At 37.8% G+C, this 27,084-nt stretch overlaps 8 protein-coding genes across 8 annotated transcripts; 4 read left to right on the top strand and 4 right to left on the bottom strand. All coding sequences in view use genetic code 12, as the record gives it.

The window, feature by feature from the left end:
• RJT20DRAFT_63917 (CYP1/HAP1-like protein) lies at positions 1-3,056 on the top strand. Its single transcript, XM_064921055.1, has one exon. The coding sequence runs from the start codon at positions 88-90 to the stop codon at positions 2,752-2,754; it is 2,667 nt and encodes an 888-aa protein (XP_064771953.1). The 5' UTR covers positions 1-87; the 3' UTR covers positions 2,755-3,056.
• A 7,767-nt stretch (positions 3,057-10,823) lies between these two features.
• On the bottom strand, positions 10,824-11,555 carry RJT20DRAFT_137339 (uncharacterized protein; the record flags this gene model as incomplete). Its single annotated transcript, XM_064918557.1, has 2 exons — positions 10,824-11,155; positions 11,285-11,555. The coding sequence occupies 2 exons, from the start codon at positions 11,553-11,555 to the stop codon at positions 10,824-10,826; spliced, it is 603 nt and encodes a 200-aa protein (XP_064771952.1).
• Positions 11,556-12,561: 1,006 nt separating this feature from the next.
• RJT20DRAFT_63840 (polynucleotide 5'-hydroxyl-kinase) lies at positions 12,562-15,262 on the bottom strand. Its single transcript, XM_064921052.1, has one exon. It carries the CDS (start codon positions 15,046-15,048, stop codon positions 12,994-12,996), a length of 2,055 nt encoding a protein of 684 aa, XP_064771951.1. The 5' UTR covers positions 15,049-15,262; the 3' UTR covers positions 12,562-12,993.
• A 930-nt stretch (positions 15,263-16,192) lies between these two features.
• Positions 16,193-17,608, top strand: GLK1 (glucokinase; the record flags this gene model as incomplete). Its single annotated transcript, XM_064918884.1, has 1 exon — positions 16,193-17,608. The coding sequence occupies one exon, from the start codon at positions 16,193-16,195 to the stop codon at positions 17,606-17,608; it is 1,416 nt and encodes a 471-aa protein (XP_064771950.1).
• A 126-nt stretch (positions 17,609-17,734) lies between these two features.
• On the top strand, positions 17,735-19,557 carry EMP46 (Emp46p). The gene has a single exon (XM_064921053.1). The coding sequence runs from the start codon at positions 17,993-17,995 to the stop codon at positions 19,517-19,519; it is 1,527 nt and encodes a 508-aa protein (XP_064771949.1). The 5' UTR covers positions 17,735-17,992; the 3' UTR covers positions 19,520-19,557.
• RJT20DRAFT_131298 (uncharacterized protein) lies at positions 19,497-22,322 on the bottom strand. The gene has a single exon (XM_064917977.1). The coding sequence runs from the start codon at positions 22,292-22,294 to the stop codon at positions 19,595-19,597; it is 2,700 nt and encodes an 899-aa protein (XP_064771948.1). The 5' UTR covers positions 22,295-22,322; the 3' UTR covers positions 19,497-19,594.
• A 1,193-nt stretch (positions 22,323-23,515) lies between these two features.
• On the bottom strand, positions 23,516-25,978 carry RJT20DRAFT_131296 (uncharacterized protein). Its single transcript, XM_064917976.1, has one exon. The coding sequence runs from the start codon at positions 25,756-25,758 to the stop codon at positions 23,566-23,568; it is 2,193 nt and encodes a 730-aa protein (XP_064771947.1). The 5' UTR covers positions 25,759-25,978; the 3' UTR covers positions 23,516-23,565.
• A 46-nt stretch (positions 25,979-26,024) lies between these two features.
• ARF1 (Arf1p) lies at positions 26,025-26,567 on the top strand (the record flags this gene model as incomplete). The annotated part of the gene is made up of 1 exon (XM_064915622.1): positions 26,025-26,567. The coding sequence occupies one exon, from the start codon at positions 26,025-26,027 to the stop codon at positions 26,565-26,567; it is 543 nt and encodes a 180-aa protein (XP_064771946.1).
• Between the last annotated feature and the right edge of the window lie 517 nt (positions 26,568-27,084).

Raw genomic sequence — 27,084 nt, 5'->3', positions numbered from 1 at the left:
ATTCCATAGAATTATCAATGGCAATAATAATTATAAACACAGCTGATACTATCCTTTCTAATATGAAGAACAAGCCCCACGAAATCTATGATGAGTGAACCGCAGAAGAAGAGGAAAAGGCTCGCATTGAGCTGTGACAACTGCCGTAAGAAGAAAACAAAATGTGATAGGAATCTTCCCTGTTCGAACTGCGTGAAACTAAGCATTCCACATACATGCACTTATAGTTCCCCTGACCATGTCAATCATAGTAAGACAATCGAACCAAAAGGTTCTCTTCCGAATGGAAATTATGAGAAATCATCAATACATACAGAGTTGGCTCTCTTGAAGAGCAAGTTGAAACAACTTGAGAACTCAGTATCATCTGGTAATGACAAAATTAATACTATGCTCGAGCCAAGAAAGATATTCAAAAACGATTTGTACATCGAATCAGATAACATGATCGTCAAGAGCAACAGGGACATCCTAGTAGGTATTTTACCTCATGACCAAACTGATGAAGAAATTAATATGCATTTCGATGGCGACTCTACGGCTTCATCCAGAATTTCAAAGCTGCCATTGCCATTCTTACTACTCCTGAAGAAAGACCCTGGAATGAAGTTCTTCTGGCTCTTTAAAAAGCAATCTAGTCATGGAGAATTCTCTGCCAAGAAGTTATACTTTAAGCGACCAAGGAATATGTCTGATGAGAAATATGAAGTGATAAAACTCAAAGCAAAAGATAAATACGGTGATGGATACATTAAGCAATTTGAAGATGGTTTTCGAATGAGGGAAGTTAAAGATTCCACCTCGCAATTTGGGCATCGACTAGGAATCACTTTCCATCCCGTAGATTCAACAAATATGACATTAGAACAAAGGATCATAACCTACATGCCTGAACTGGTGGCTTCATGTAAATATCTTGCTGCCTTTTTTGAATATTTGTATCCACATTTTCCTATTATTGATGAGATGAGTTTCAGGTCCGACTTAGCAAGAATAATGGGACCTAGCGAAGGCAATGTTAAGCCAAAAATCATCAGCGTCTCCAAAAAGACTGATTACGCAATAATCGCAATTTATTTCTACATAGTGAGGTTGGCAAGCTTACTTTGGTTCAACAATGATAGCAGCAATGAATACCACCTTGTGTCTGATGATCTGCCGCCCTATCTACAAGAGAGACAGATAGCTCTAAATAACCCTATTACATTAGATGCCATAGCGGTCGCTCAGGAATGCTTGAACGTTTTCAATTTGGCAAAAAAACCGGAAATAGCTGTATTGCAAGCGCATATGTTTTCCAGAATTTATAATAAATATTCCCCTGAAGTTGGAGACAACATATTGAGCCCTGAGCCTCAAATATTCAACGGTATACTTGCCCACATGGCATTTGCTCTTAAATTAAATCGAGACCCGGACTACTATGACGAGATGAATACGGATAGAGTTAAAAACTTGCGGAGAAAGATTTGGCATGTCCTTCTAGCTATGGATATAGAAGACTGTATGGTTTTCGGTACCGCTCAATCTATAGAGGGGTTACACAATTATGACACAAAACTCCCGTATTATACAGATGGATGTGAGAATATTGTGGATATAGAATTGGAGAAAGACGTCATAAAATCCTTCTCCTTGTTGCGGCCTCTCATTTTGAGTAGTTTTGATATAACGAAGAGAGTTTTGGATGTGAAACATAAGTCAGGCGTATCAGTTATCTTGGATGAAATTAAGGATTTAGAAATGGTTTGCGTCAGAATTTTTGGACGTTTAAAAAACTTCCTCAAACCTGAGCTTTATTTCAGCGACTCGTTCGTCATAAAGCAAGTTTCTTGTTACTTAAGAATTAAGTTGTTTCTAGTGAACATGTACTTTTACTTTTACATTCACTATCATAATAAAGGCAAAACGGACTTGGAATTTTTCTACCTCAAAAAGACTCTAACCACCCTTTTTTATGAGTTGGCAGAGATATCTGACTTGACTACTCGCTCGAATAGCAAAGTCTTCGGTAGAGCCTTCACTCTAATTTTGACACCTGTTTTAACTTACTTGACACATGCATGCTGTTTGGTATCAACTTCTCTTTGTGTCCGCCTAACAGCGTCTCTTCGAGTGGATATGACTCGAAGCGGTGTGAATAGTTCCAAAGAGATATTGCAAGAACTATTGGTCTTAACTCTCAGATCGTCTCAGCACTTTATGTCTGAACTTGGATCGATAAGCTCCAGATATCTATATGCGTGGAAAATACACAAGACTCTCTGGTATGGAATGACGTTGATGGATGAGGTGCCTATGTACGAAAGCAATGTTTCCATAACTCAAACTGCACAGCTATCTTTTTCGAATGAGCAATTGCGTGAACTTGAGAGGATCTTGAGGAACCATGCAGTTGTTGCGAGACTTCCCACAACCGAAGGGTCATTTCCTCCACTTGATATTTTGGAATCTTACAAAGTGCTAACTCCTGGGAGTTTAGACTATATAAAGGCAGATGGGCTTGATGAAGACAAACTTATATATGAATTTCAGCTTAATAGCTTTTGGTGTATGCTTTTGCAAATTGGGACTGAAGCAGAGTACGACTATATGAGTTTCCTTAGAAACGAGAAGAAAAACAATGGATTTGCTTTGAATACTCCTCGATCTGATATTTTGGATGGATCCAACATTAACGGCCTTATCAATTTAGAGACTGCTGATATTTATAACGAAGTATCCTTGTTTGATCTCTTCAACTTCACTTCATGAAAAATTTGAATAAACATGACATCTAAGTAAATTATGCCGCTTCGTATATTTCTATTCTAAGAAGCCGATCATCTCAGCGGTGTATTTATAAATTCTCTTTAGGCTTAGTTGTTGTAGGGCTTCTCTAAAAACTACATCCACGCAACTCCTTACCATACATTCATCCATATGGAAAAGTGAACTTATGATTGCTGATTCCAGTACAGCCAAAAAAATAATTTCTCATTCCTAACATGAAACTACACACATCCATGACGTAAAGAGCCGAGCGTTCTGTCTCATGATAGGCATCAGTTGTTATCTTTGGGTTTTTTTCCAAGATCATAGAAGCCATGTTTTGTGCATTCTATTGACTTTCAAACAAACATGAGAGAAGTCACATTGATAAGTTGAAGTACACTATTAAGAAGGACATGTGAATAAATATTGTCACTCTTTCATTTATTATTTATACTAATGACCGGAATAGCTCACCTAAATATTCCAAACTATATTATGTCAACAGGATATTCGTGATAACCAATTCTAATGTCTAGACCATAGGTGGTGTGTCTGCCGATGTAACAACGATTCCATAGTGGTACGAAGTACTGTCCACCCGACATGTTGTTACGATACATTAAACAAATTTTCTTTCTGCCCAGTTTCACCTCATTCTTGAGCGACATCAACTGGGCTATTTACTATAGGATTAGTAAAATAATTGAATATAAAGTACAGATGGCCATTATCATAAGTAAAAAGGAATTTTCAATTCTAGTGTACTTTCTCCTAGTTTAATGGTCTTGGTAAAATATATTCTATTCAGGAACTAATATGATGGCCATGAACCGGTGATGGTATCTGTGGAAGCATCCTTCAACATTTAGAATCTGACCACAGCAAAAGATAGAATTCGGACAAATAAAGTGGATGATGATGGAACTGGTATTGTAGGTATTGGACAAGAAACAACACTAGAAAGAGAATGGAAGGAAATTACGATAGTGCTACACTTTGGACTATGGTTGAGGAAGAACGTTTTCAGCGTACAGATCAGCGGAGTTAATGGGCACTCATTATAAACTGCCTGCACCTTAAAAATATTAAGATTTGGAACAAGATTTGGAATAAGACTTGGAGTAAGATTGGAATCAGATTGTGGCTTATGAGATCAATGTTAAGAGACAACGCAACGTGAACTCTTCCGGATGTCATATTGAAGGGATTTGATATGCTTTTAGACGACATCGACGGAAAGTTTCAACTGAATATAATTTTGTAACATCAGCATGAGCGAGAATATGGGTGGTCACCAGTGGGTGATAAGGAGACTCTAACTATACCTGTAATTCGTAGCGCCAACGTTTCATTTCTTGAGTCATTTCATCTATTGCATTCGAGCAAAGCTTTACAACACCAGCATTGGCAATAAGAAGAGAAAGCTTGCTTGACAATGTAGAATTCTCATCTGACTCCCTCATCAAAGTAGTCAATTCTAACCACATCTCGTTAACTCTACAATTGAGAGAACAATATCTCCAAAAAATGGTTCTTGAGAACTCACCATACAGAAACGATGTGAAAATAAGTTATTAGTGCTTTAAGTGACTCGAACTTGTCTACTTGCTGTTGAAAAATAATTTCAATTGTTAAAAAGGAATTCCCAGTAACCAAGATGTTAAGAGCCCTGAAAAGAGGGCTCACTATAGGGCTTAATCTTGAAATGATCGACGCACCTGTTAATTTTGTAACGAGGTCAGGAAGCCGACGGGTGACCATGGATTAATGCAGTACTTAACAGCTAGAATATACTATTTAATATCTATTGGCAATTGTTTTTAAGATAATTAAACAATTCAAGAGAGCGGTATTGGCAACCATATGTAGACTGGTCAATCTGTGTAATGTAGCTATTGCGTGACTTGATATCGTATGACGATGCATATCATTTGGTACACCATATGACCTCATCACCCTAGAATATCATTATAACACCGGCCTCACCTGAGAGTAACATTCCATGAATGAATACTCTCTTAGCACATCTTAGATTATAATTTTGACCACTTTTTCTCTTTTTTTAAGATCATATTTGAGCACAGCATTAAAATTAGCTTCCCAATTGCGAATTAATTTAACAAACTTGAAGATCATTCAAGAATTCTATACTCTGGCGTGTATGATGATATCTATATACAACCCAACAGAAATGTACTAGAATAAGTTTGAACTGTGGATGACTGACGCCTCCATGATCATACACGAAACTTACTTTAAAGCGGAAACTCCTTTCACCCTTGACTGATTTTTACCATGATCATTTTATTTTACATGCAATTGTAACGGGTGCAAAATTCAGTAGACTTTATTCAGTTAGTTTCAGAAAAACCTACATTCACTCCTTTCTAGATGGAGAAGAATTCAGAAAACAGATAACCGTTCATTTCATTTCTCAACATAACCCACTACTGAACGTACAATTCCAATACTCATTAATCAAGATTCGCGCTCAATTCATCACCATTCGCCGTACTGGGCTTAATTACCAAAGCGACTTCTCGAGTCAGGAGTGTTGATTTGGATAATCCTACATGGTTAGAAGGCTTATTTGTTCAGTTGGATTCCTATTTCTTTTTAGTTAGATAGATCTTCAATGAATCAAAATGAAACTATAAGCATATAAGTTGCAATTGTATTGGGCATTTAGAAGTTAAATTACTTATCTATCTTTTTCTTCTTTCAGTTCTCCTAAATCTTGGTTACCGGAATTCCTTTTTAAGATAATAAGATATTTTCGATCACCTCTCACAGAAGAATCTGATAATGATGACTCAATCAGTTCACAGAGCGATTGTATTAACTATGGCTCAGGAAGTAGATAAATAACGTGCTGTCCTAGTAACCCTGCTAATTGTTTCAAAACTCATCCCTTTAAGGTCTCTCCTCTCCACCTTGAGTACTAGAAATTCCTTTCTGACATACTTTTCAACATAGATCACAGCAAGCTCCAATAATTTGGAAAGTGATTTTTCGAAAGCAGTCGGTTTTAACTGGTCAAGGTTGTATGAACATATACAAAAAAAATTTGGTGGTAGATCTTGTTGAAAATAGTAATGTCTATATAAGGGATGTTAATATCTTGCTCTAGAAGGACTTAGTTATGATATGATTATCGAAATTTAATAATAAAAGGTTTTACTTGTAAGTTCAATAAGTAAGTTTAAATAAGTTTTAAATAAGTAATTCTTATTCTTTAAATAATTATATAATTGTAAACCTGGCCTACATGACCGCGTTGCCCAATCAACAGATCCAGGAAGCCACTTCACTTTTATTCCCATTAAAAGGGTTTAAAAACTGGCTCTGAAAATTCATGCCCTTATCTTATGCGAATCGACATGGTTGACTTCTGCAACATATATAAATCATATGTAGTTGTGAGCTTGAATCAGTTAGGTGTTGTTGTAAGAAGTTGTGTTTAAACAAATTCACTTGAGCTGAATAACTATAGAACTTTTCTGAGATACAGAGCACTTATATAGGCCCCTACTTCTAGTCCTCTTTAACATTAATCATTATTCTACAACACCGCGCAATACGCTTCTGTAATATCTTGGTTACAGCCAGTATATGCCTTTACAATTTTCTATTTCATCATGTTTCGAGAAGTTCGCAATTGGAGACTTCAATTCTATCAGATGAATTATCTAATAGAAAATAAATAGCATGCTTTCTAAGATTCTAGAGAGAGATTGGACTCCTTATATAGAGTAATCGATCTTACAGCTGTTATGTGAGGTGGAGTTCATCAGACAATGGTGTATATGTACATATCCTCCCAAAATATCATGCCGACCATGATTGTCCAACCTGAGATTTTCATTCATTGAATGGCTATGTTTATGAGTATGTACTTAGTAACACAACGCTATCAAGGAAGCATTAGCTTCTTAAGTACTGATAATCAATCCATCTGTTCCTCGTCCATGTGCTGTTCAAACCGTAATACATAAGTAATTATTAATTGACTCATTTTCCAAGAAAAGAAGCACATAGATTGGATTCGGCCAGCTAGTAATAACAGAAGTAACACCATTAGAGCTGAAATATCCTTTGTCGTCGCTTTTTAAGCTGATACTACGCAAAAAAAAACTAGTTAATAGCTGCGAATGTTGTGTTGAAAATGAAATGGCGTACTATCTTGAATAGCAATTTCAAGATATTAGGAGAGTTGAAAGCCAAACTCGAAGATGGACTCAAAGGCGAGGTTAATCTTGAGACAGTTGACGAATCTAATTGATGAGCACGACATTACTTATCTATCTTTTTCATTTACCAATTAATTAGATATCTTCTACAATACTCAGGAGGGCAATGTTCTTTGGTATATATAAAGGTATCCATCTGCTACTTATATATAGTTATGTTATTCAATTGACTTTTCTCGTTATCAAGACACTAACTACTACACAACAAACCACTGGATTCTCCAATTGAACAGGATGTGCTTAGATATGTCTTAAGGTGTCATGTTCGTGTGACATTTATATGCCAAAATGACACGTACACTTGGACTCAGCCTGGAGAACTTTATCAAAAGATCAAAGGTTGAGTTCTGAAAGTATGGATGAGTATTAGTTTCCTCGAAATCTATGAAACAGGCAATTGTTGCTTCAGCAATCATACAGACTGAATGTGGCCACGGCAAACTTGTAGTAATGAATTTATATTAGTCATTGTTGATGTGACTATTTTAATATTACCCATCTTTATTTCAGGACGACACCGCGTGTATCAAATAGGCTGAAGAGGCAGTGTTCTTTCGGGTTACAAAACACATTGCTATTCTCTTTTGTCATCTCGCTGCATGTTCAGATTTCAGTGTGTTGACAAGGTTGGTAAGAGAAAGTTCTAGAAGGTATCTAGATAGTTGTTGTTACCAAATTGAGCAAAAAAATTTGCGAATCATCTGGTAGTTTCAATTAAGGTGATCGCGGAGCTAATACTAACTAATCCAGGTTAGGATAAAAAATAGCCGTATAAGATAAATCCCTCAAGGGTTAATTATTAAATTGGAGCAACTGGTCTAAATAAGGACCGCTATATCCTGGTAAATAATTATATAGTTACATTGATCAAGGGATGTTAATACATAACTCCAACCATATTAAATATCCTTATAGCAAGTTTGTCCGATATATGATCACCAATTAGACGCAAAGCATTGTCGAGATGTTAACGGGTTGCCGCAATGAAAGGACTCAAGACTTTATTATCCAAGTAGACTTGCATTTTACTCGCCTATATGAGACCTATCTCGCTATTAAAAATTACAAGTTTTTTCTCCTCTTCCTAAATTTGTAAGATAGGTTAATTCACTTTATAAAAGACTAAAGAGAGAGAGAGAGACTCAGGAAATAGAAAGTTCCAGAAGAGGTCGTACAACAAGCAGCTGCTAAACCATTTTTTAATCATTGAGCTTCGCGGGCAGCGTGATTTAACCAACACATAAGATAATGTAACGTTCGGAAATTGTTACTACCAGTTGATGACAAAGTCCATACCACTACAAGTGGGTGGCGACTTTGGACGACCTTACAGAGTCAACATGTTGAAGTTGGAGTAACCAACAGATAAAATCATTTTTCATCACAAATTACGCATAAATTACCTACATTTTTGAACAACTTGAAAAAATCTTATTCTCTCCCTCTTTTTGTTAAAATCATCCATATTTTTTGTTTGTGCTTTATGTTGCGGTAGTAATTCCAAAGACCGAGAATTTTGTGGTAATCAAGATGTTGCATAAGTGTATTGCGCCATTTTCTATATGATTCTATTCATGTGATTGTGAAGCTAATGTTAGATATAGTATGGAATTACTCGGATATTGAAATAAGCGTATATATTAAACCCCGCATGGGTTAATTGATGAGGAGAGACAACTGGTCTATATAAGGACCTCAATATCCCTGTAAATAGGTAGTTATGGTTACTATGAGTAAGTGTATTTGCGAATATATAATTTCACCTTATAATGGCATCTTCCAGCTCACAGCTCCAACCCTCATTTTCTTCAGGAAGGAACTCGCTCTAAGCACATTTTGAGTCTTGATGCATGTCTACGGAATCCTTCGTAGCTTTCCTGTTTTATCGCATGAGTAGCATCTCCGATTCTTGACTTAATTGATCATTATTCTCAAGCATGATCTCTTAAACATGCTTTTGCACACACACCACCCTCTTCGATAGCATTTAAGTTTGGAGAATATGGTGGCAAGGGGAATATTTCGAGCCACTCATTGCAACTAATATCTGAGTCGTTATCAAGAATCAAAAATTTCAAGTCAGCTAGCTAATTCGGAGTTTTAATACTTGTTCAATGATAGATTGATGAAATAATAGAAATGGCTGTTGGTTCTATTCTACAAAGCTTCAGATGCCACTTTACCGTTGTCAAGTTTCCTCTTTTGGTTTGATGTTACTGGCGTTCTAGACTTTAGCGCGATGCAGCCTTTAGAGAAATAGCCTAAGAAATGAAGCGTTCATACAGCTACAGTGAGAGTTGCTTACTACTTGTGGCCAACCATATTCTCGCTCATGATGATGTTCAAGCTTAATCTACAAAAATACAATGCAGGTAAATCAAGCTTATCTCTATATGTGCCCATTCTAGTCTTTCTTGCCTAAGTTCATCCTGACTTCTTCGTAAAGCTCACTTTGAGATTCTTTGAAGGCTAAGTTTACGGATCTTAGGTACAAATTATATAGTGTTGAAGCTTTTGCTTTGATATTGTGGAAAGCATCGTTGAGTCCCTTCAATACGTCATAAATACTTACAGTTGCTTTTCTCTTAGGCACAAACTCTTTGTGTTCATCAGTGAGGAGTGGTTTGCGGCCACTATTCTTCGGTTGGCCTGTTTTACCATCAACTACAATTGACTTATTCCAATTTCTTTTCCAGATGTATTCAGTTTATAATGGCATGCCCATTATCTTCACTCTTCTGTACGCTGAAACCCCTTCTTCGTAAACCATATTCCAAAATCTTTCTTTTATAGAGCTATCGTAGTATCTATTTGGTCCTCTTAGTTATCTGTCGACGGTTTCGTCTTCATCATCTATATCGATATCAGTTCCATCAACATCTACTTCGGCTATCCGAATTTCTCTGTTGTTGTCGTTAGATTCGTAATCGCTAAAGCTAAAACATGCTTCCATTGTACCATCCATCAATTCTGTTCCGGAATAGAATCTATTACAGACAGCATCAATGAAACCATCAGGAAGTGAACTAGAATTATTAACATGTTTAAGTTCAATAATATTATTGTATACTTTATATCCATTATATTTAATAATCACACAGTGAATATTCTCTCATTCAAAAAGCTGTAGTCCTCGCACAAAAAAATAGCCGCAACAAAAATATGTTTAGTGTTCCATAAGCGTTGTATGATAACAACAAGTGGAGTGGAACAAAAGTCGTACCACCATGTAAAGAGCAGATATATCTATGATATAGATATTACAATTGAATATTACGAAAAATCTCGTATTAACTATTTCCAAATGTTGGTTGGAGTATTTTTGGGGGGGTATAGTATGAACCAATTCCAGTCAGTAGCGTGAATAATAAATGAAAGCACTGTACGTCGCAGACGAGAGTTCATGATTGAATACTCGCGTATCCAACATCAATCGGAGTAAGGTTGAGTTTGTATAGACTGGCTTTAGGGTCACAAGTACCAATCCGGTCATGAGGCTCATGGTAAACTCAAGTGGTAAGTTTTTTGAGCATATTCTGGTCTTCTCAATATTGAAATAGACGTCAAATCTTAGGGCAATAGGAAACATAACCAACGTCATTAATTTCAAGAAACTTCCATTTCTTGAAATGCCAAAGCTTCAAGTACCACCACCACCCACAATGGAACGACCTTTGCATAGTTCAAAGTAGGAAAACATTTCTTGAGAATTGCAAATATTCATGGTACCAGAGGAGAGATAAAAACAGTCAGATTCCATCAGTTTCTAGATAGGAATACTCCAAGGCCATCCAAGGGTTTAGCAGTAGACTTCTCATCTCATCCGAAGGCTTTGCTGCCTTGGAGTACTCTCTGGGGAGGACTTGCTTCGCCCTTGGAGGGTATTTGAAATGGGACCACCACGAACCGGCGAAGGACAAACATCCATCTTGTGACCAAAACCAAAACAGTTGAAACCACCCTAAAAATAGGATCACTTCCCTTAACCTTTCGCACTGGATTACCCTTAGATGCTCCTACATAAGGATTCAAATCAGACCAAACCTGGGATCTCTGTTTATCAAAAATATTGACATACTTCATAATATCGGTAAATTTTTGACTGGGATCAATTAAATTGCAATACTTTTCACGAAATTCGGAATCAGCAGCTAACGCAAGAAATAGTAATCCAGCAAAACTGTTGTCATCTTACTTTTTTAGGAACAGAGTCAAATTATAGGTAAGTTCTAGTTTTTCTTCAACAGACATTCAAGTTTTTAGCAATTTCGATATAGTACCTTTCACGTAGTCATCAGCATCATGAGCATCCATTGTACTGTACTCCGAGATAACAAAGTCCCAGGCAGATTTACCTCTAAGACCACAAATTTCATAATATTGGACAATCTTACTTGAAACTAACTTGGGAAGGTAGTAGCCAATCAGAATATTAAATTTCGAAATCTGAGCAGCATCATATGTCTTGGTGGAATCAAGATCGAAAAGGAAGTTCGCAAGATCAACATCAATAGTTAACAAGAATTTTTTAACTCTTCCTTTCCACTTCATGAATGAAGCTTTGTCTCTGAGAATGTCTTTGGGATCAAAGCATTCATATTGCTAATAACCTGTAGTGGGGTGCTTCTATCAGTCATTCTAGATATAAGATATTAAGATAGATGGAATTATGTATTATCTAGTTCAGTAATCGAAGTAACTATAAAAGTAATTTTTCAGGGATATAGAGGTCCTTATAAGACCAATTACCTATTCTTGTTGTTATCCTTAATGCCGTTTGTACGGTTGCTCTCTTATGCCGTATATAACCTTCTTTGACTAACTTTAGCTTCGCGCATGCGCCCAACTTCTAAAATTCGAGCAAATACACTCAGTTATAAAACATCTTTGTTAGACGTCTTCTAGGACTTTCTCTTCCAACAAAAGCTCCCTTCTCAACACATTTTTTTTTCTTGATGCGTGCTAAGAAACGTTGCAACTCTCCAGCGTTCTCACTTCGCGTAACATCTCTAATTCTTGTTGTCAATTCCTTGTTACTGAAGCATGATCTCTTAACTTTTTTTTGTGAACTAACTAGCATTCCAACTTGAGAATATGGTGGCAAGAAGACAAGCTCGAGTCCACTCGAGCACCTACTAGCTGAATGTCACAACGCTTTTGTATAGACGCGTTTTCAAGATCAATTATTAATTCGGAGTTTTATTACTTGTTCAATGATAGAGTGATGAAATAATGGAAATGGTTACTGTTGGTTCCATTCTACAAAGCCTCAGATGCCACTTTACCGTTGTCAAGTTTCCTCTTTTGGTTTGGTATTGCTGGCGTTCCAGACTTTAGCGCGATGCAGCCTTTAGAGAAATAGCCCAAGAAATTAAAAGTTCATACAGCTACAGTGAGAGTTGCCTTACCACCCCACTTGTGCATATTCTCGCTCATGATGATGTTCAAGCTTAATCTACAAAAATACAATGCAGGTAAATCAAGCTTATCTTTATATGTGCCCATTCTAGTCTTTCTTGCCTAAGTTCATCCTGATTTCTTCGTAAAGCTCACTTCGAGATTCTTTTATGACTAAGTTACAGATCTTAGATACAAATTATATAGTGTTGAAGCTTTTGCTTTGATATTGTCGAAAGGATCGTTGAGTCCCTTCAATAAGCAAACAAGAGTTCACGTTGCGTCGTCTCTTACCATTGATTTCATAAGCCACAATCTTATTCCAATCTTAATCGAAATTTTTTTTGGTCTAGGCAGTTTGTAGTTGACAGCCCATTAACTTCGCTCATCTGTCGTCGTAGGATTACTAGATCATAACTTAAGTATGGGAAATGCCATCGGTCCAAACTTCCGATATTTGTTTACAATTATTGCGAGCATTTGTTAGATAGAATTAATCGAGGAACTTGAATTGTGTCTCGTGTATATACTCTATTGAAGTTGATCTATACACTATATTGTTCTCTTACCCGGTACTTGGCTGTCTACAAAATCAATGCTGATGCGCCCGCCTTTTCACGTTACGTCTAATCTTCCATACGCCTCCTATCTTATTCTTGCCTTCAAAAGAAACGTACGGATAAGGAAATATCAATTCATTTGCTACATGTTCTCCCTTTCTCTTTTTTGTTGCTATTGTCTTTAAGTCTTGCTCTTTTTTTGATAAGATTCTCGAATTAAGAATCTCTGCACTTGGGACTTCCCCCTCGCCCCTCACTAAATGCAACTTATATCCTTGCTTCAATAATTCTATAATTCTAACTGCGTTTGCAGAGGGAAGATAAAGGTTAAAATAGTTACGAGATCTATCAATACTGTGCACCATTGTCAAACCCATAAACTTGACTTTCGACGCGATTTCACTTGAGAATATATTTCCACTTTGAGAGGAATTCAAGTAAATCGGCAAATTGTCATTGTAGGCTGATTTATAGAACAACTCACTATATGCATAGTGGATCTCACTATCTACAAGATAGATGCCGCATATTGTTGAGTCTATCATCAATAAAATATCTTCATATTCAAAATTTGACGTGATATCAAAGTTTAGTATCGTTATACAATTGATACCAACAAATCCAGGCGGTGACCCCACCGTTTCGTAAGATATTCTTGACGGTGAAGTTTCCAAAATATGCTTGTTAAAATCAAACCTAATAGGATGAACCGCAGTCTGATGGAAATAACTTAACTTATTAAAGATACGAAGCTGTGCCGCAGAGTACTTGGACGACTGGTAGATACCTTGCATAATCTTGACATCGATATATTGTAAATCTCTCAAAATCTCCATATTATCGGGATGCTCTATTTCTAAGGAGCTGGAAAGTAAGATTAGGTAATCAGGATTGATGACTTCTGTCAATTCAATTAGTATTTCCTTTCCATAACCTCTTATCCAGCCTGGTGTATTGATGATTAAAGGGTTACCTTGAGGCTTATGATACTTAGAATATTGACATAGAAGGTCCTTAATTATACTGGTATATCTCTCAGGATCATGAATAGGAGTGGAGAATCCAAAGTAATGTTGTATGGTGTCCTCCGTGTCATTCGAGTCCGAAATTGAGGCGGGTATATTTAATCCAAAGACAACATTCTTCTCGTTTGTCAATGACAAAGTGTAAGGTATTGAGTACTCTGATTGGCCGGGATCCAAGTCTAGATAAGACACCGAGTCATGTCCACTTTGTAGTAGTGAGTTTAAAAGTGTCTTAGAAACCGTAGACTTTCCGCTATTCTTATTACCGATAACCATAATAATTTTTGGTATATAATCCTTGAACTCGTTGATCAATTCAGTAATGCTAGGGGACCATATCTTCTCAAGACCAAGGGCTGACAACCCCTTATCTTTAAGTACTATTTCAAAGGAATAATTACTGAAAATTGACTCATACTCATCCAATACATTATCTTCGGAGATAGTATTACAGTGGAATATTCTTTTAAATGGTGGATAGTATGAGCCTATTTTCTCTAGGCCGGAATAATAGTTCTTCAAAACAATAATAGACTTATATTCGTTAGAGAACAAATGTGCATTTTCATTTGTCATTGTATCTTCTATTCCCTTGGACCGGTCTAAGACCTGAGTACTTGAAAGAATGGGTAGAGACTGTGAAGTCGGTGCTAGTATTTTGTAACTACTGTGTCGATCAGCAAAAACATAGTGGTGTTGGTTGATAAGGATTGCTCCCCTCTGAATAAACAATTCACATTGTCCACTTATTACGATATATTCATTTACTTTTAGTCCGACTACTATTTGATCTTTCAATACAACAAGATTCTCGTTATTGGGAATGAATTTGGACTTTACGATCTGAGGATTTGCCTGAAGGGGTGATAGCACTCTTGTTGGTCCAACTAAACTTTGCGATACGCTGCTGAACTGTGAATCTCTCTCCTCAGGTAAATTTCTTCCCTCTTCCTCATCAGAAGAATTTAAGTCGTATTGCAATATCTCATCTTCTCCATCACCTGTCTCGTGAAAAATAGAGGCCACGGATGAATGATCCTTTAGGGCAGCATAGGCGCTCATTTAGTCATGCAGAGATGAGGCAAATGCTGAAATGCCTGTTCAAACTTGTCATAACATGCTTTGTTATCTTCAAATTTCTTTCTTTCCGCGACATTTTCTGTCTATAGGAAGAAGACATTTCCAGTAAAGATCTTGAAGGAGCAGTTGTAATGATACTGTATGTTGACACTCAAGGATCATTGCAACATTTCCTTGCTCAAGAGAATCAAAGTAAATATAGTACGTTCAAATGTCCATACGACTACATAGGATAGGCACAACATATATATAATCCAATAATATCTATGAGAAAGTGAATTCAATGATAGTGCTGTATAGCATTTGCTAATGGGAAACCTAGATGAAGGGGTTAACTCTATATACTGTGCTTAATCGACGTAATCGCCCACGAGATCTGTAGGACCAGGAATAGAAAATACATAGAGGATAATTCGTCCTAAGTTTGCTCCAAAATTAAGATCCGGTGAGTGCAACATGATCCGAAGCGAAGTCAGCAGTCGTATTCGCAGGTCAGCAGTTGGTAGTTCGCCAACGAACTTTTGTTTGCTCGGAAAAATTTTACGATGTAAGATTGGGGAAAAAATATGATGGCAGTCCAAAAGATCGCTACATGCATATAACCGTCACGAGTTGCGGAGGAAATGACTAAAGCGAAAAATGGAGTGTTCTTTTGAACTGTTGAAAGCTTCACACGACCCCCAGCAATCTTCGATGAAAGAATACATCTATTCAATCCTTCAAGTACAGAGGCAACTTCTCAGGTACTTATAACATGTGGGAGGGGACGTTGTAGACAGGAAAAGAGACCCGTGGCTTTTAAAAGGGGACTTTAGTCTCTCAAAATGGAGAAGAGTACAGCGATAAAATAATATTCATCCTTCTAAATCTATGACCAGGTGATACACACAAGTCGGTTCCGAAAAAGCCTACTCCAGACTCGCTGAAATTGCAGTGCTCGATACAAATTGGGAAGGTGGTGATGAGAAAACGCGGAGTTCGGTGTGCAGCAAAGGATATTTATGCCCCGAAATTTTTTTCTGTGTGGACGCTGGGAAGACATATATAAACCACCACAAATTCCAAATTTTGGTCAGCTGCTTTATATAATAGAGTAATTAACTAGAATACTTACTATTACCTAAAAATGAATGCCACTTTAGAAACTGCTGTAAACGAGATAGTCGATCAATTTGCTATTGATAAAGAGTTTCTTGTTGAAGCTACCAAGCTCTTCCATGAGTCGATGACTACAGGTTTGGCCAGTAAAGCTCCAGCTAGAGACTACATGCCAATGATTCCAACTTACGTTACTGGGATTCCCAGCGGTAAAGAAAAGGGTTTGTACTTGGCTGCAGACTTGGGTGGAACCAACTTCAGAGTTTGCTCCATTCATTTGGGAGGTGACCATACATTTGAGTTGAAGCAATCAAAATTCAAAATCCCCGTCGATTTAATGCAAGGTTCCACTGCTGATGATTTGTTCGAGTTTTTAGCTGAAAAGGTAAAAGCTTTCTTAGATCAGAACCATGCTGAGCATGCCGCTCAAGATAAGTTGAAGTTGGGTTTTACTTTTTCCTTTCCAGTCAATCAAACTGCATTGAACAGAGGTACCTTAATTCGTTGGACCAAGGGATTCGACTTACCAGACTTAGTAAACAAGGATGTTGTTGAATTATTGCAAAAGCACATGACTTTGTTGGGTATTAAAGTTCACGTCGCTGCCTTAGCAAACGATACAGTTGGTACTTTATTATCCAGGGCTTATTCCAACGATATAAAGAAGACAAATGCTAATACTGTTGTTGGAGCTATTTTCGGTACTGGTACTAATGGTGCATACTATGAAACACTAGAAAACATCCCAAAGTTGGACAAAGAAGATGTTCCAAAAGGAGCTAAGGGTATGGTTATCAACACTGAATGGGGCTCTTTCGATAACACCTTGAAGATCTTACCAAACACAAAATATGATCAATTGGTTGATGAAGAAACTGCCAACGTTGGATATCATTTGTTCGAGAAGAGAATTAGTGGTATGTTCTTGGGAGAATTGTTGAGAGTTGCTTTAATGGATTTGTTCAACCGCGGTTTGATATTCCAAGACTTATACAAAGCTAGAGGAGGTTCTTTGCCACACAGAATATTCGAGCCATGGCTCATTTCTGCTGAAGTGTTATCTTATTTACAAATTGATGACTCTACTAATTTGAAGATGTCCGAATTGGTCTTGGAGAACCTTTTGAGATTGCCTACAAATCATGAAGAAAGATTGGTCATTCAAAGATTAACCCAGGCTATCTCCCATAGAGCCGCTTACCTTTCTGCAATCCCATTGGCAGCTATTGTTTCACGCGTCAAAGACCAATACAATGACGACGAAAGGGACTTCGAATTTGGTTGTGACGGATCAGTTGTCGAGTTCTATCCTGGATTCCAACAGAAGATCTTGGAAGCTGTCGCATTGATTGATCCATTGAAGGGATCTTCCAAGAAGATTCATTTAAGAATTGCTAAAGACGGAAGTGGAGTTGGTGCAGCTTTATGTGCCAGTGTCGCCTAATCAGTCTTCAAAAAATAATGAGCTCACGTCTTTCTTACCCCTTAAATCAAGTTTGATACCAAAAGCTTTTGCATCCATGAATATCCACTGTTTGTTAACGTTCGATTACTCAATTTCCTTTCCTAGTTGACTATAAGTTATTATATATTCGTATTTTGCATAAATATAGCTTGAATATTAACGCTACAGAAATTGATTGTAAACCCATAATTTAATCCCCCCTTCATGAAATGCTTCACAATTTCCCCATCTGGTACGCTTTCGCGAAACGAGATATTATTTTTTGTCACCGACAGAGATTGATCTGTGGAAGAAAAATTGAAATAAGACGTGTGTTTTTATCTTAGCAAGAAGGAGCAACTATTGATCTTCTATTCGTAAAAGATGAAATATATAGGTCAGATAGCTGTGACCATTGCATTCTTTGGCCTTTCGGTAGTTGCGATATTGCCCAATTTGGAGGGTCATCAGAATCCCGAAAATATTAATGTAGAACAAATAGATAATGAGGTGCCTAGCATTTTATCATTACCAAACTTATTACAAGTCGACGACCTCAAGGAGCTCGAAGAAAATTGGGAAATTTTTGGAGACCTTAAGTTAGACACTGGACGATTGCTAATTGGTAAGCCTGCGGCGGCAATTTGGGCTATTCCCTATCTCGAAAACACACAGACAGATTGGACCATTGAACTTACTTTCAGGTCTACAGGAACAGCATCCAAAGATTTGCAATTCGATGAAAGCAATGGTTTATCGTTCTGGTTGATCAATACAGACAATTCATTACCACTTATACCACAAAACATGGGAAATTTTGGGGGTCCTTCTCAGTATGATGGATTCCAATTCGTTGTCAACAACAAGGATATTTATGGATTGAAAATTTATAATAATGATGGAACAAAAACTTTCACTAATGACATTAATGAAGCCATAGGTAGCTGTGCTTTTAACTATTTGGATTCACAAATTCCTTTCAGCTTAAGAATTTCCTATTCTGATTCCCAGAAATGGTTCAAGGTACAAGTGGATAATAACCTCTGTTTCAAAACCGATAAAATTAAATTTCCGAATGAGCTTAATGATTTGGCCTTCGGAGTAAGTGCATCCATTGACAAGTCATCTAATGAAGTTTTTGAAATATTGGGATTAAATGTTTGGCATAAAATAACCAATGATGCCATTGATGACCATGGATTGATGTCTGACGGCCAAGTACAAGTGGTAGTTACAGAGGTCGAGCAGCCCTCTGAATTTGTCAAGCCAAGTGCGATTAGAGAATCTCTAATGGAAAGAAATAGAAAATATCACGAAGAAATAGAAAAACAGCGCTCCGGTGCCATAGAAGAAGCAGGTCAGGAAGAAAAGACTGTCTTCGCAAAGACTGAGGAAAGTGACTCCAAACTTCTTCTATCACTCACAGATATTTCGAAGAGATTGACTCAACTTGACTTCAAACTCGATACCCTAGAGAAAAGTGAAAGCTATGAATTTGAAAATGTGAAATTACAACTAGAGAAACTCAAAAATATTCAGGATGAACAAAAACATATAGTAGCAAACTTGGAAAAGAGTGTTGAAGATTTCAAGACGACAATTACGCAACACTACTCGCAGATGCTAAGTGCGGTCTCCAAATTAAATGAAAGGGTTATAGGAGAAGTTAGAGAACAGCAGTTTGGATTGGACGACTTGAGTAAAAAGGTTGATTTGTTAATGAGTCACCATAGGGATATTGCTAACCAATATCAACAGTATAGCGAGACAACTAATAATGGTCTAGATTTTGCTAGTATTGTAAACTCGATAGTCAGATGGTTCTTGATCCCTGTGGTCATTGCCTTACTCGCTCTTACAATATTAGTGTACAGATTAAAACACGATATCAAGCATTCAAAATTACTCTGAAACAATAAGTGGAGGTCAATATGTATAGATACTAATAAATAACAATACTTCATTCATAATGTTACTGTGGGAAAATTAGTCCACCTCTATCACTTCTTGTTTTGACTCTCTCCTTTTCTTGGCCTCTTTGCTTGGAGATGATGATCGTTCTTTAGAAGATCCGCTTTCCGGAGGAGGAGAATCGAACTTTGAAGCCAAGTCCTTTACAGAAGTTTTTCTACCGAGTGAAGGAGCAAATCTTGGCTGTCCCAATTCACTGAGGGACCCATTTGGCGAGTCACTTGAAGTTTCGTAGAAAATATCCTTCTTTGCTGGCCTAGAAGAGACAACAGTCCTCTTCTCTTCGCCCAAAAGAGCACTCAACTTCTTTTTGTTAGGAGAAGTCGATCTTTTCAAAGAATTCGGTGCAGACTTTTTGGGTGTAATTGGCGGAGGGGTGACAGCTCTCCGGTCGCTTTCACTGGAAGACTCACTACTCTCTTCAGATGCTAAGTTACTTCCGCTTTGATTCAGATTTGTAAGAGTACGGTCATCATTGGGAACTCTTTTAGACTTATTCACAGCATTCTTCAACTTAGACTCCAATCTTGACTTGGAGCTTGCGGCTATTGAAGCTCTTGGAGTTAATCCTGAGGCGGAGGAGGTTGATGCTTCACGACTGGGAACATTGCTATTAACTTGTCTGGCGGAGTTTCTTCTTCTCAATTCCTTAAATATTGTTTCCTTCCGTTCGAAGAGGTCGTTGATGAAATTAAATTGATGCTTATCGTTACTCAAGCTTCTGGAACTGTCCAAACTCATTGAATCTACCTTAGGTCTGAGAATTAAATTACCGAATTCCTTGGACAAAGTAATCTGGAAGTTCTTCGCCAATTCTTCGTCCTTTGAACCAATAATCTGAATTAATCTGTTCAAATGGGTCAAAATGGCATCAAGCGTTGCAAGATTAGACTTTGGTAAATCAACCAAGACGTTCTGCAAGCCATTGATTCTAGGACTGGTCTTTGAAGAATCATTAACGGGATAGTTTTGGTACAATGACTTAATTAAGTCATAATAGTTATGTGGGACAACGGAATCCGGTAACTCCATGAAATAAAGTTTGAGAACATTCGTGAGAATCATTGGATGGGTTTCTGACAAAATCTCATGTATTGTTTGAGGGTCATTGACATTGTTTAACTGAAATCTTAGTTTATGAACATTGGACAAATGAATGGGTTGAGTCCACAAGTTTATTCTCTCCTCATCATTAGCAATGTCAGGGTATATCTTATCTAAGTGAGATAGTATGCATTGTATAATAATAGGGACAACCTTTCTGTCCAATCTTGATTTAACAGTTAAGTCGACTCCAAAAGTTTGATTGATATTTGAATTGTAATAATTATCGTAGAGAATAACATGTGGTTTGAACTTCCCGGTAGAGTAGTTCTCAATAAGAAATTTCAAATCATTTGCAGGATTTACAGTCTCTTCCAAAACTAACAATTCGTCACATGTTTGCTTCATTGATGCAACTTTGCCAGCAAAACTGGAAAGGAAGTCAAATGTCACTTTCTTAACTGCTCGTAACCTGTCCAACTCGCATTTTTGCATGAATGTCAAATGATCCATTACTAACTCCTCGAACTCGCATCTAAGTTTATCCAATTCAACTGTTTTGTTATAATACTGTGTGTCCAACTGGTTAACTTCTGCCATCAACTTGGCAATCTGTGAGCGGTCCTTATAGTCAACAGAACTGACACCAATAGCTTCTTTGACATCTTCGAAATAGTCCAGAAATTGAGACGTCTTATTTACAAGCGAAGTCTGTCTGGACATGTCCTCGCCAGAGCTGCTAGTTTCCAACTTCGAGAGTTTGGTCAATTCAAATACTATGGGCTTCCATTGATAATAGAATTGAGAAGAGTTGATAAAATTCTTTCCACCCATTGTCCCAATCAATCTGATGAAACCATTATTGACGAGATCTTGGCCAAATTCTTCAGCCTTGACAATATTCCTGCTGACCTCCTCTCTGTTATCCAATAACCATTGTGTTATGGCACTTCCTGTTGAGACATTTTGATATGTCCCGAGTATAGCTACCTTATGAGATGTCAATTGGATATCGGTCAAGATATCAGTAAGAAGTGACTTCACTGACCTCTGGTCGTAGTCTTTGCCACCAATGCTATAAATAGGTGAATCCTCTTCCGTAGCCTCTTCGTTATTGTTGCCATTTTCTTGTTGAACCTTTTCGCTGAACTCCATTTCTTTCAACTCTTCGTTTAATTCTTCTTCAGTGTAATGCGATTTGAATTCTTCAAGCATTCTACACTTATTAAAATACTTCTTCTGCAACTTCTCTAATGAAGACTTGGAGGATTTAAATGCTTTATTCTTCTCGTTTATGATGCTTTCAGAATACTCCACACGCTGTTTATGTTCTTTGCACCACTTTGTAAATGGCTCCAATACCATCAACTTGATGTTCAGTGCGATCTGAAGGTGTAATTCACCTTGCCGGGAGAAATTCTCGTTGATCTTCTGGTATGCATTCTTGATACTGGATACGTAGTCATCATTGTTTTGTCGACTACTACTGGATCTCACATTGGCCTTCTCGATAGCCTCCAATTGAGTGCCATATAAGAGCTCCAGCTCCATTCGCTTGACGAAAAGCAGCACAAAGTCCTCATTCTCGTTCACTCCCTGGTAGAGCTGGTCAAACAAAACCTTAAATCCCAGCTCATAGTCCTGAGTCCAGAAATTGTTCGCAAACGACATGCTATATCAATAATTGGTTAAAACTGTCTCAAATCAACTATTACGTTGTCTGTAACAATTCTTTTTAAACTGAAGAACAGCCCCTTGCGATTCGAGAGAATGACGCGTTGTTGATTTTGCGATGTTACTGTTGTTGTGCAGGTCAATTACAATCTGCTATTAGACGATGAGAAAGTACCAGTTTTAATATGTTACCAGAACAGTCCAGCTACAGTGCCTTTGGCTAGATAAGAGAACAGTAGCAAGTGTAATATCTAGTGCAATGCAATCCAAAAACTTCAAGTAGTTTGTAGATTTGTCATGGAAGTTCAACCGTCAACAGCGCCAGTCAGTACTTCTTTGTATGATAGTAACTCTGGAAAAAGATGAGTTAAATGTATTGGGGAGCCCATAAGCCCTCTACATGTTCATCACATAGACTCCCCAATTGCAAACAGATTTTGGGGAACAATGCAAAATGGGAATTGAAGATTGCTGTGCCAATATCCCCTGGAGGAAACAGATGAGTTGGTCCTTTTGAGGCAGACTCTATTGATTCTTGCCCTTTAGCTTCAGTGAGATCTCTCAATAGACTATTGATAAGAAGAAGACCAGAAAAGGCTTTGGAAGTCAAGTCGTTGCTTCAATTCTTCTGCGTGTCTACGTACAATGAATCACTTTAACCTATTCCTATGGAAATGCAGCTGACATATAATAGTTCGTAGGAAATCAGGACAAGTTTTTGGAAGTCGAAAATGGCACCAGTGATAGCGACAAGAGTCTTCGGGAACACCACTCGAGAATCCGTTTCGTGGACTGGGGCATATCAAGTTATGGAAGCTAATCTCAAAATTTTTAATCCCTTCTAGTAGGCACAACCTCATACTGTTGACTATTCCAAACATATGGGGTTAGCAGGGGGTAAGGGAATTGTCTAAAGGTTGAATCTGTATGAGCAAACGACCAAGCCGAAGCGCTTGTGGGAAGTGAAGGGGCAATCAGCGTCCCTACTTCTTTGTTTACTATGCGGATTGCGGTTTATATTTCCCTAGGGCTCAACATTTGTGACTCTGAGGACGAAATATTTAAGCTATATGTTCTGAAGAGCCTCCATAATGTTGTAGATGTCAGTCCGAAGGAAATTCTCGAATTTGAAATTATAAGGATGGCAAGTAATGAATGCCCAAATGCTAATGGTGGGGAAGGCCTACTCCTAGTTAAGTTGTTGTGTCAATAAGTTTTATTCTGCTAATAGATACAAATGATTAATTAATAAATACATAGGGGACACTCTAATCTTCTCTGAACTTTTTTAAATTATCCCATCCCACAGAATTCGAGTTGGGCAATTTGATAATTTCTATTCTATTCAACAACTCTGGATTGCTCTTGTCGGGGTAGGTAGTAAGATACCTAATTGGCTTTTTAATATTTGGCACGTCATTGTTGTCCGGTTGTGCGTCACGTAACTCTGTGGGCAACTTCTTCACAATCTCAGGATAGACAGAAGGCAAAGTAAACCTATTTACAATGTCTAATTGTGGAGTCTCAATTGGATTTGGAGGAGGTATAGGCTGTAAGAGCTCCTGTCTCTCCTGCTCGCACTTTTCTGTTAGTTCTTGTTCCCTGACATCCAAATCAGAAGTTGAAGCTTCATTGTTATCCGAACTTGAATCATTGCCGAAAGGATCGTTGAATGAGGCCTCTAACTGCTTTTGTCTCCTCTTCTCCTCGACATCCTTTTGTCTCTGAATTCTCTCTCTCTGTAATTCCATCTTACCAAAGCGTTCCTCTTCAATGATTTTGCGCAATTTCTCTTGTCTTTCTCTTTCTTTAATTTCCCATTCTTGCCTTTTCTCAATTGCTTCCCTACGAAGCTTGATCTCGTCATTTTCACGTTGCAATGCTCTTAACTGCTCAAAATCAGTGTTCTTAAACTTGTAATAGTATTGCCAGGTTTCCTCTGAAATATCTCTGTATGTGTTGAGAAGCAAGTTAAATTGGAGGTTATTATGTAATATTTCCAAGTTCATATAGTCCTCAGTGTATTTTCTTTGCTTTGCTAAAACTGAGTCCACCCAACTCTTACTGTACTTGTCATATACTAAACCCTTCAATCCCTGGTTATACCTCTTGGGTATTAATTTTGAGACATGTTTTGTATGCGTCACTTTAAGTGGGTCTGTCGTCAAATGAATCTTGTTAATACGGTTCATTAAGGCTGCATCCTTGTAGTTTCCACTACCAGGTCCCCTATAACTCTTTGTATAATAGTACTTCGAGTGATTATAGTTGTCAGAGTCATTGCTGAAGACTAGCTGTTGGATATTTTTAGACATTTTGATATTGTCATTGAATAAGAAAGACGAGTTTGACGCGGAGTTAATCTTCTTCAAGTTGAAAAGAGACAGCGTTGACGAGGAAGAAGAAACACTTTGTTGGTTACTAGTGATATAGTAGTTTGGTACCTTACACAAATGGTTCACATTAAATTCTTGGATGTATCCTTGTCCAGGAATTACTGATTCGGACAAATCGATGGCATTAGGATCAACATTGATATTGTGCTTCTTGGACTTTCCAATGGGCTTACGAAATCTCTTCTTCTCTTGCTGCTGCTGCTCATCATTTTTATGGTCATTTACTTGAATTTTCGAATAATCATGGTCTCTGATAATCAACTCTCTCTCGAAGAAATTCAATTTTGAATTCTGCAAAAACTTGTACGACGAGCCAGGAATGTTCTTATAGTAGTTCAACTTGGTTAGAGAGTTCAATGCATTAAAAGCTGAATGATTAAGTTGAATGGACGAATCGATAAGTCCATATTGCGGAAATGCTTGACTGATAGTGATTTTCTCGTTAGGATTAGCTGCCTTATAGTCGGTCCGCTTTTTAACAACAATCTTCTCATCTTCTTCTTCATCATCGTTGTCCTCCTCATTTTCAGCATCTTCATCTTCGTTATCGTCGTTGGCATCATCGTTGTCCTCTTCATCGACTTCCATTTCGTCTAGATTTTCGTCTTCTTGTACAGAGTGTGCAGTTGTCTCTACAGTCTCGTCAGAAAAGAAAACCTGCTTATTGCTGACCAGAGAATATATTGTTGCTAAATCTGTGTAAAAAAGGCTAGATTTAGCTTCATGTTTGGAAATGGAACCTGTTTTCAAGAGCAAAGCGTTCAATTCTGGACTGGTGGATTCCACGAAAGAGTCCTTGGACAATCCAGCCTTCTTCACAAATTTGGCAATAAGCTGATACGATGACGGGTAACTCCAAGCTTCAGCTAAGTGTTGGAACAACACCTTGTACTTGCCTCCATCGATTCTAAACACAGCAAACCCAAACTTGTGGAGGACCGGATAAATGTCCTCTTCTGTGGAAGGCACATTGGAGCCAGCAATGACGTCGAGAGCCACTTTGTTGTAGCTATCGTCCGGTGTGGTTAATGGATATTTTGGTAATATCACCTCAATAGAAGTCATGATAATACTACCCGTGGCAAATACAATTGTCTCTATATAATAAGATAGCTATCGCCAGATAACACCAACACCTGCTGTGTGTACATATTGTATTTTTTCCATCAGGGGTTGGGGAATTCGGCCATCCTGCATGGCCCACAGTCCACTGATTGTGAACGAACAGCAGAAAATTTGAAGTAAATGATTTAATAGATACATATAAGACAGAGTTATAAAGGGGAGAAAAGTCAATTACAATACATCGCACAAATTCATCAATAGCAGATATGGGTTTGTCGTTTTCAAAGTTATTCTCCGGGCTTTTTGGCCGCAAGGAAATGAGAATCTTGATGGTCGGTTTGGATGCCGCTGGTAAGACCACCATTTTGTACAAGTTGAAATTAGGAGAAATCGTCACCACCATTCCTACCATCGGGTTCAACGTTGAAACCGTAGAGTACAAGAACATCTCGTTCACGGTGTGGGACGTTGGTGGACAAGATAAGATCAGACCTTTATGGAGATACTACTTCCAAAACACTCAGGGAATCATTTTTGTAGTCGATTCTAATGACAGAGACAGAATTGGTGAAGCCAGAGAGGAATTGCAGCAGATGTTGAATGAGGACGAGTTGAGAGATGCATTATTGTTGGTATTCGCCAACAAACAAGATTTACCCAACGCCATGAACGCCGCCGAAATCACTGAGAAGTTAGGCTTGCATTCCATCCGCCAGAGACCTTGGTACATCCAGGCTACCTGTGCTACTACTGGAGATGGTTTGTACGAGGGTTTGGAGTGGTTGTCCACCAACTTGAAGAATGCCTAGGTGGTTCCAGCTACGAGAATGGACATATGGCAGATGTGGCACAATTATCACGAAACGGCAGAAGAGACGTCATACATATATATAAATGCAGTACAAAATACGGTCCATGCTTTTCTGTTCTATATAATTTATTTCTATAGTCTTTTTTTCTCTGATAAAATTCTTTTGATAAGCATATTTTAATACTCTGCTCTATTTTGTATTACTTCCACTGAAATGTAACTTAATCTTTATACTTTATTTTAATGACTGTAGTGGGACTATGTAGGCAATCTGATCTGGCGCGGTTTTCCAGTGCGAGGTAGTGATCTTTATGTCTATCCAGGAATTTGAGAGCGTTTGGAAGGGTAATTCATTACGCCAGAGGGTGCTAGGATGCACGCCGATTAGGGGTTATACGCACTTGGGACTTCGTTGAACACTCTTCTTGTCACTACGCCAATATCTCTCACATTCTATGTAATTAGTGAGTCTATTTCGAGAAAACATTGATATTCGATTTGCACACGAATTGAAA

This window comes from Scheffersomyces xylosifermentans (assembly GCF_036884685.1).
Source record: "Scheffersomyces xylosifermentans strain CBS 12540 chromosome Unknown RJT20scaffold_8, whole genome shotgun sequence".
NCBI lineage: Eukaryota > Fungi > Ascomycota > Pichiomycetes > Serinales > Debaryomycetaceae > Scheffersomyces > Scheffersomyces xylosifermentans.
This window is presented reverse-complemented; position numbering and strand designations above follow the sequence as displayed.